This window comes from Castanea sativa, chromosome 8 (genome assembly GCF_040712315.1).
Source record: "Castanea sativa cultivar Marrone di Chiusa Pesio chromosome 8, ASM4071231v1".
NCBI classification, from domain to species: Eukaryota; Viridiplantae; Streptophyta; class Magnoliopsida; order Fagales; family Fagaceae; genus Castanea; species Castanea sativa.
In genome coordinates, this window is record NC_134020.1 from 505465 (window position 1) to 512207 (window position 6743).

General features: G+C 39.5%; 1 protein-coding gene across 1 annotated transcript; it reads right to left on the bottom strand.

Annotated features, from left to right (window-relative positions):
- Positions 1–532: 532 nt before the first annotated feature.
- Positions 533–1501, bottom strand: LOC142607569 (uncharacterized). Its single transcript, XM_075779103.1, has 3 exons — positions 1286–1501; positions 869–1150; positions 533–817 (listed from the first exon to the last, which is right to left on the bottom strand). Exons 1-3 carry the CDS (start codon positions 1499–1501, stop codon positions 533–535), a joined length of 783 nt encoding a protein of 260 aa, XP_075635218.1.
- Between the last annotated feature and the right edge of the window lie 5242 nt (positions 1502–6743).

The following is a 6743-nucleotide window of genomic DNA, read 5'->3' on the forward strand; positions in this document are numbered from 1 at the left end:
TGGGATATAATTTATAGATAAGGCCTAGAGTGTAACTATATTTATATAGTGGTATTGAATATAGCTAATGGTAACTTTGGACTTGTCAAGAGTTGACAGAAAAGCCTAAGACCCATTGGAGCTAGTGTCTTATTGGTCCCTTTTGGTCCCACTCCAAGCCACACACTTAAGCCCAATTAGAAATGACCAAAAGGTCAGCCCAATTAGATAATTAGTTAGATACAAAGGGAGAAATATACAAAATTTTCTGTAGAGAATTTTGTAAGAACACTATTGCGAAGTGGTGTAAGAAGTGTTACACTTTTTGACATTCTCCTTTTGGAACTGATTAAGAGACCACACATCTTGGGCGTTAGTGGAATTGGAGGGAAGATTGAAAGTGTTCCCAAGTGCTTCTGATCATCAGTTTTGAAATTCACCGCTCTAAGGTACACTCTCTTGTTCTCAAATTCTGAAACTTATATAGTACATGTTAACTTTTACGAATGAAGTAGATCCATTATTTTTTCTGCTGCGTACATGCATATTTCCATCAAATAGCAGTGTAAGGGGAGTAGGCATCTGCCACGATGAAGTTCACCTCCACGACCTCTGTCCTTGTCTGAATGGGTAGTCGGATTTGGCCTTTAGAAAAGACATTCTTCCGGTCAAACCTTATTAGAGGGGAATTATAGCAGGTCAGGTCCTTAGACCTCAGCTTCAACCCCTTAAATAGGTTAGGGTACATGATCTCTGCTCTGGTGCCTTGATTTACCAACACTCTCTTCACATCGTACCCACCTATCCCGAGGGTAACCACCAGGGCATCATCATGTGGCTGTAAGGTTCCAACCTTATCCTCATCCGAAAAGCTCAAAGCCGATCAAACCTCCATTCTAATCCTCTTTGGATCAGGGGACGAGCCCTCTGTAGATGGCCGAACTAAAGACATCACTTTAGATGGCTGGGAACCAGTCCTCCCCGGAGCAGCAAGAATGACACTAATTGTACCTAGAGGTGATCTTGCAAAAGCATCTCTCTGAGCCCCCAACCCTACCTGACCACCCTGTCCGTTGGGTTGATATAGGAATTGCTTCAACTTTCCCGCCTTGACTAATTGCTCTAGATGGCTCCACAAAGTCTTGCAATCCTCGGTAGTGTGCCTTTGTTCCTGGTGGTACTGGTAATGAAGACTTTAGTTGCGCTTCATGGGGTCTCCTCCCATCTTAGTTGGCTACCTAAAGTATGGCTTGTTCTTAATTTTTTCTAAAACCTAATGCACAGGTTCTCGGAATATAGTACTAACCATCTGGGCGGCAGCCGAGCCGGGGTGCCCGGCAAAATCTCTCCGAGGTCGACTGCTATTGTACCTATCCGACCTGAATTCCTTTTGCTCTTGGGGGATCACCTTAGCCTTTCCCTTTCCTTGCTGTTGATCCTCCTCGACCCGCTTGTACTCATCGATACGATCCTTGAGCTGGTGCACGCTCCCAACAGGCTTCCTTGTCAGAGATTTTCTCATATCATGCTCGGCGGGCAGGCCCCATTAATCTCATTAAATATCTCCCAGTACCTGTTTGAATACGTTTTTAGGGTCTCCCCTTCCTGCATGGTAATAGACAACAAGGAGTCCAAAGGCCGAGGAACCTTGGTGCAAGTAACAAAACGAGCCCCAAAAACTCAAGTAAACTCCTTAAAGAAGTTGATAGAGCCTTCCCCCAGGCCGTCAAATCATCTCATCGCCACAGGCCCCAAACTGGATGGAAATACCTTGCACATCAAGGCCTCATTTTTGGAGTGAATAGCCATTCTTTGGTTGAAGTGACTCACATGCTCTACGGGGTCCGTTCGACCATTATACATGGCTAATGTTGGCTGAGTAAACCGCCGAGGAAGTTTTCCCCCTTCAATTCTACGTGTAAAAGGTGATTTGGAGATTTGGTTCAATGCCATACTCATAGCATTATTTCCAAGACCTTTGCAAGACGAGCTCTTATTTCTGCGCTCATAATGGCGATCCTCATCCTACGAAAAAGACTCACTGGGAGGAGTCCTTGACCTAGGCCTATAGCTGCCATCCCCATTGTCATCAAAAGAAGGGCCAGAGCTTGAAGGATTCTTTCTCCATCGTTCGCGACCCAACCTCCTCTATAAACGGTCGATCTCCAACTGCAGGCTTCTGGTATTCTCTTCATGAGAGACGTGACTCTTACTTCAAGACTGGCTCCTACTAGTTTGCGTGGTGTGCACACTAACCTCACGGTCCCTCCTTTGTTCAAGATTGAGAAATTGGTCCTAACGTTGAGAGCCAACAGACTCCTCCTGGTTGGACCCCGAACCTATCATAGCTAGACGTTGATCTCACTAAAGCTTGAGTCATTCCCATAGACGGCACAAATTGTAAGGGTGCTGTTTAGATCCTAAGCCCAAGAAGTAACAGGATTAGGGCCTAAAGAGCCCAACACAAAGAATTTATAGAGGTGAGCTTGAAACTAGGCTTCAATGGATTGAATAATGCGCATAGTGGATTAAAGATAGTAAAAAAGCAAAGAAAACAAGCTTTAAGCAAAGAAAGGCCTTCCTCAGCAAAGTTTGAGGAGAGCAGACCTTAATTATATTTCTCTTAGACTTGGATACAATTTTCAGTTCTTGCTTCTACAATGTTTTCTTTTCTATCTCTTCTACGATCCCTTCTACTGGAGGATCTCCTACATTATATAGCCTATTTCAACTGATCTTGGCCCTCCATTTATTGATTATGCAGGCCACTACTCGAGTGGTTATCCCATCAGATGCCCTCCACAGTCTTTTGTGAGTTACGACAACCAAGACAGCACTATTCAAGGGTCTTCTCCATATAAATGCGGCCAGACTGTTTGGTGGGGTGAAATTAATATGGTGGCAGCTTCCATCCCTTCAGACACGACAGGCTGAGCCCCTTCTCTAAAGTCCTTCCCTTATAATGAGGCCTCCTTTGATGATGTTTCAATGACATGGCCATGGCTCGAATCCTTGGCCTCACTGTCCAAGGGGATGGTTTACTCGGAACTGCACTGGACTCCACAGTCGTGGGTATGACACGTGGTATTACTATCTTATTAAATTGTTGTACCCCACAATTCCTATAATGAAGATTTGAATAAGAAACACATACCCACTTTAGATAGCCATTGGTTTCTACTTAGAGATCTTTGTCAAGGGATTTTTGGGAATATGAGAAATCAATCAAAAGGGAAAAAGGAAAAAAAAAAGTAAAGAAAAAAGAAAGAGGAAAAGAAGCCTACCTGATAGAGAATGAAGCAATTGAATTGTAAGGTAACAGAGACAACTTGTAAGACCATCGTCTCATCTTCCTCCTCCTTCTTCTTCTACTCCTTCTCTAAAGGATCTTCAATACAGTTTTCTAAATTGTCTTGGGCGTAACCCTCATCAGTTTAGGTTTTTATCATTGATTGACAGTAGTAGCACTCGTATCTCATTCTTATTACTTTCTCTTTTTGATGAACATTCTTATTACTTCCTCTATCTACGCCATATGGATGTTTGCTTATCAATGGCAGTTTTTTTGTTTAATATATATCTTTTCTGATGTGAAATCATGAGTATTCGTATTCTTTTTAGAAACATGTGAAAGGTCATAATGATATGTTATAAACTTTACTTGGAGCGTTGCTATTTTGTAACTACTACCAAAAAGATAGAATATTGTTTCTCTAACTTACTATATAGGTTACAGAATACAATGTAAATGAAAAGTTAAAATATTACTGAAACGTTTCTTTTTATTCCACCTAATGAAAAGGCACAATGTTTTGGTATCTTTAAAAGTATAAATGGCGCAAATTTATGTAGCCACATGGCGCAATGAGATACGGTCAATAAAAAGTCAAACATTTAAGCTATTAAGATGAAATTGAAATTATGGAGTGAAGTGAATTGTTTTTTGCCGGTCTGTGTTTAGTTCCATCAATCTCTTTCTCTTCCTTAGTCTCCACACAACAAGTCTTCTAGTTGAACCCACAGCCTCACCATAGGCAGGTGAAGCTTTTTATATCAACAAGCATGCTGAGCAAATCCGAGGAAAACTCAGATCGGTAATTAATTACTAAGATCTTAATCATTTTCTCGCAAATGACAAGTTCCCTTTGCCAAATAAGAGTGCTCTCTTCCAACATCTTTCAAATGCAAAAGTATTTTCAAAATTTGATTTTAAAGCAGGATTTTAGCAATTAGGAATCCACCTAGAAGAAAGGTACAAGACGATATTTTGCATTCCAGATCACCATTACCAATGGACACTCATTCCCTTTGGCCTCAAAAATGCTCCATTCCAGTTCCAAAAAGCAATGGTAATGTTGTTCCAGCCACTCTTGGCCAATGCATTAATCTATGTGGATGACATCATCCTATTCTCAAAAGATGTAGATTCTCACGAAAGGTTGCTCATTAAATTTTATAATTTAGTGAAATCTCAAGGAATAATGCTTTCAGAAAAGAAAATGGTCATTGGACAGTCTTCTATAGATTTCTTGGGAGTAAGCATTTCTAATGGAAAGTATACTTTGCAGCCTCACAATTTCTTGGAATTGTTAATTACATGTCCAATTTCATCCCAAAGATTTCCAGATAGTGGAACTGTTTAGCTCAACTCTTGAAGAAAACCCCTCTAGAATGGAATTCTGTTCACACAGAAGCAATCCAACAATTGAAAAGATTAGGAAAAAAGCTTCCCTCACTACAAATTCCAAGACCAGGCAAACGAATTTTGAAGACAGATGCAAGTGACGAGTACTGGGCAGTAGCTCTTTTTGAAGAAATTGATGGAAAAAGAAACATTTATGGATATAAAAGTGGTGCATTCAAGCCTTCAGAACTTCATTATCATTCCACTTTCAAGGAGATATTTGTAGTAAAACATGGAAATGAAAAATACCAGTTTCATCTCCTTGGGCATAATGTTTTAGTGGAAATGAACATGTCCTTTTTTCCAAAAATGATTCAGTTCAAATGAAAAATGCTTCCTCATTCTCAATTACTCAGATGGTTAAATTGATTTTCACAATGGTCTTTCCAAGTAAAGCACATCAAAGAAAAAGATAACCTAATCATTGATTACCTTTCCAAAAAGCCTCCAGCCATTAACACCATAATTGTTCCTCCACCCTTGTGTGTATATCCTATTACAGATCCATCCTCATCCTCAAGCTCTTCCTCTGTAGCCCCTGATGATATCCTTAATATGATAGAAAACCTTCCTCCAGACATAAAAGACCAAATAAAGACCTTAACCCTTGAAGCCAGATCCAAAAAAATCATCAAAATCCTCCATAATTAACTTAAGGAACACCACAATCACTTTCTTGCTATTTATCTTGACTTAGACCAATCGTGAAAAACCCCTTTTGCCTTTTGGATAACCAACTGGATTGTCATATATTATCTTTACATGTGGTATTTACTCAATGAGTATTACTTGTGCCTTCATTTTGAACCAGGATTTTATAGACTTGTTTCCCCCCATGAAAATAGATATTTTCAAAAGTTATGGTTTGAAATCCTGAACAACGATGCTCATAATGGAGATTGGAAAAAGTATCCCATCATAGAACATCCAAGATTTGGTCACAAAATTACTACAGGATTTCTAATTGCTAAGCTCAATTCAAAGAAGGACATCTTAGTAGAAACTATCTTTCACCCGTCAAAAATGCATTGGGTCACTAATCTAGATGACACCCTCCATTTACACATGACACCACTTAGGCATCTTGTCACCATGCTCTTACAAAGGCAGAATCCCTTAATAAGGGAACCTTATCTAAAACAGGACCAAGTACCCCAAAAGTTTATAGACAACAGTGGCCACATGAAGATCTTTGAGAAATGCCCACGATGACCCCTATTATGATAAATATGACATAATGTTGACGTTGACGTCGACAAAGAATGGTTTGAAGGAAGAGATGGATAGGGCTAAATAGCTCTTAAAAAAAAAAAAGGTCCTAGAAACATCCTAAAGCAGCTCAGCCTTATCCATGCATGTCAGGAATACTTATTGCCCCTGTAAAAGCCTTATCCAACAGCAACTTTGTCTTTAGCCAGGCCTTTACTTCCTTCAACACCTGTCAATCACAAGCCAGGCCCTTACCATCTTATGCAAATCTGATTGTAAATTGTATCTGAATTTGTTTTCAGTTTTGTGGTTTATAAATATATACTTTGTATCATTGTAGAGGCAAAACTTAGCCTTCTTCAAAAATCCTTATGACTTATGTAAAAAGTTTGTTGAATCTAATAAAATCAGTCAGCTTGTTGTATCTAGTTCTCTATTCTATTCCACGCTTTCAAATAATTTTCTATATTTCTTTAGTGTTATATTTCCTAAACTAGTTCCCACAATCTTTTTACACCCTCTATCCCTCTATCTCTTCCACACACTATCTCCATATTTGGTATAAGAGCCACACCATATAATTTCCACCTCCTTTGATTAGTATACTTTGATTATTGTCCTGATTAGTATGCTCTGTGATTTACAGTTGCCACAATACGTGGATCTTTTGTATTAGTCACATCAGAATACTGGACTTGATCAAGTAGAACGCTAAGGAGTTTGTTTTCAAAAGTCTCAAAGAATCTAGTTTCCCATTGTCACCTTGTGGACATCTAAGCCTAGAGTTGGCGTTCTAGTCCTGTTAGGTTTTGGGCAAACAATTCTTTCTTGAAGAAACTATAATGGCGAGTTCTCTTCTACGGTCACTGAT

Bases quoted from the DNA above. Each gene is read 5' to 3' on its own strand.
- LOC142607569 (XM_075779103.1), bottom strand. From the start codon at position 1,501: ATGAGAAAATCTCTGACAAGGAAGCCTGTTGGGAGCGTGCACCAGCTC. The intron at 1,151-1,285 runs GTTAGTACTATA...CAGTACCACCAG, and splicing joins GCTCGGCTGCCGCCCAGATG to GAACAAAGGCACACTACCGA. The intron at 818-868 runs GTTTGATCGGCT...GGAACCTTACAG, and splicing joins CAAAGAGGATTAGAATGGAG to CCACATGATGATGCCCTGGT.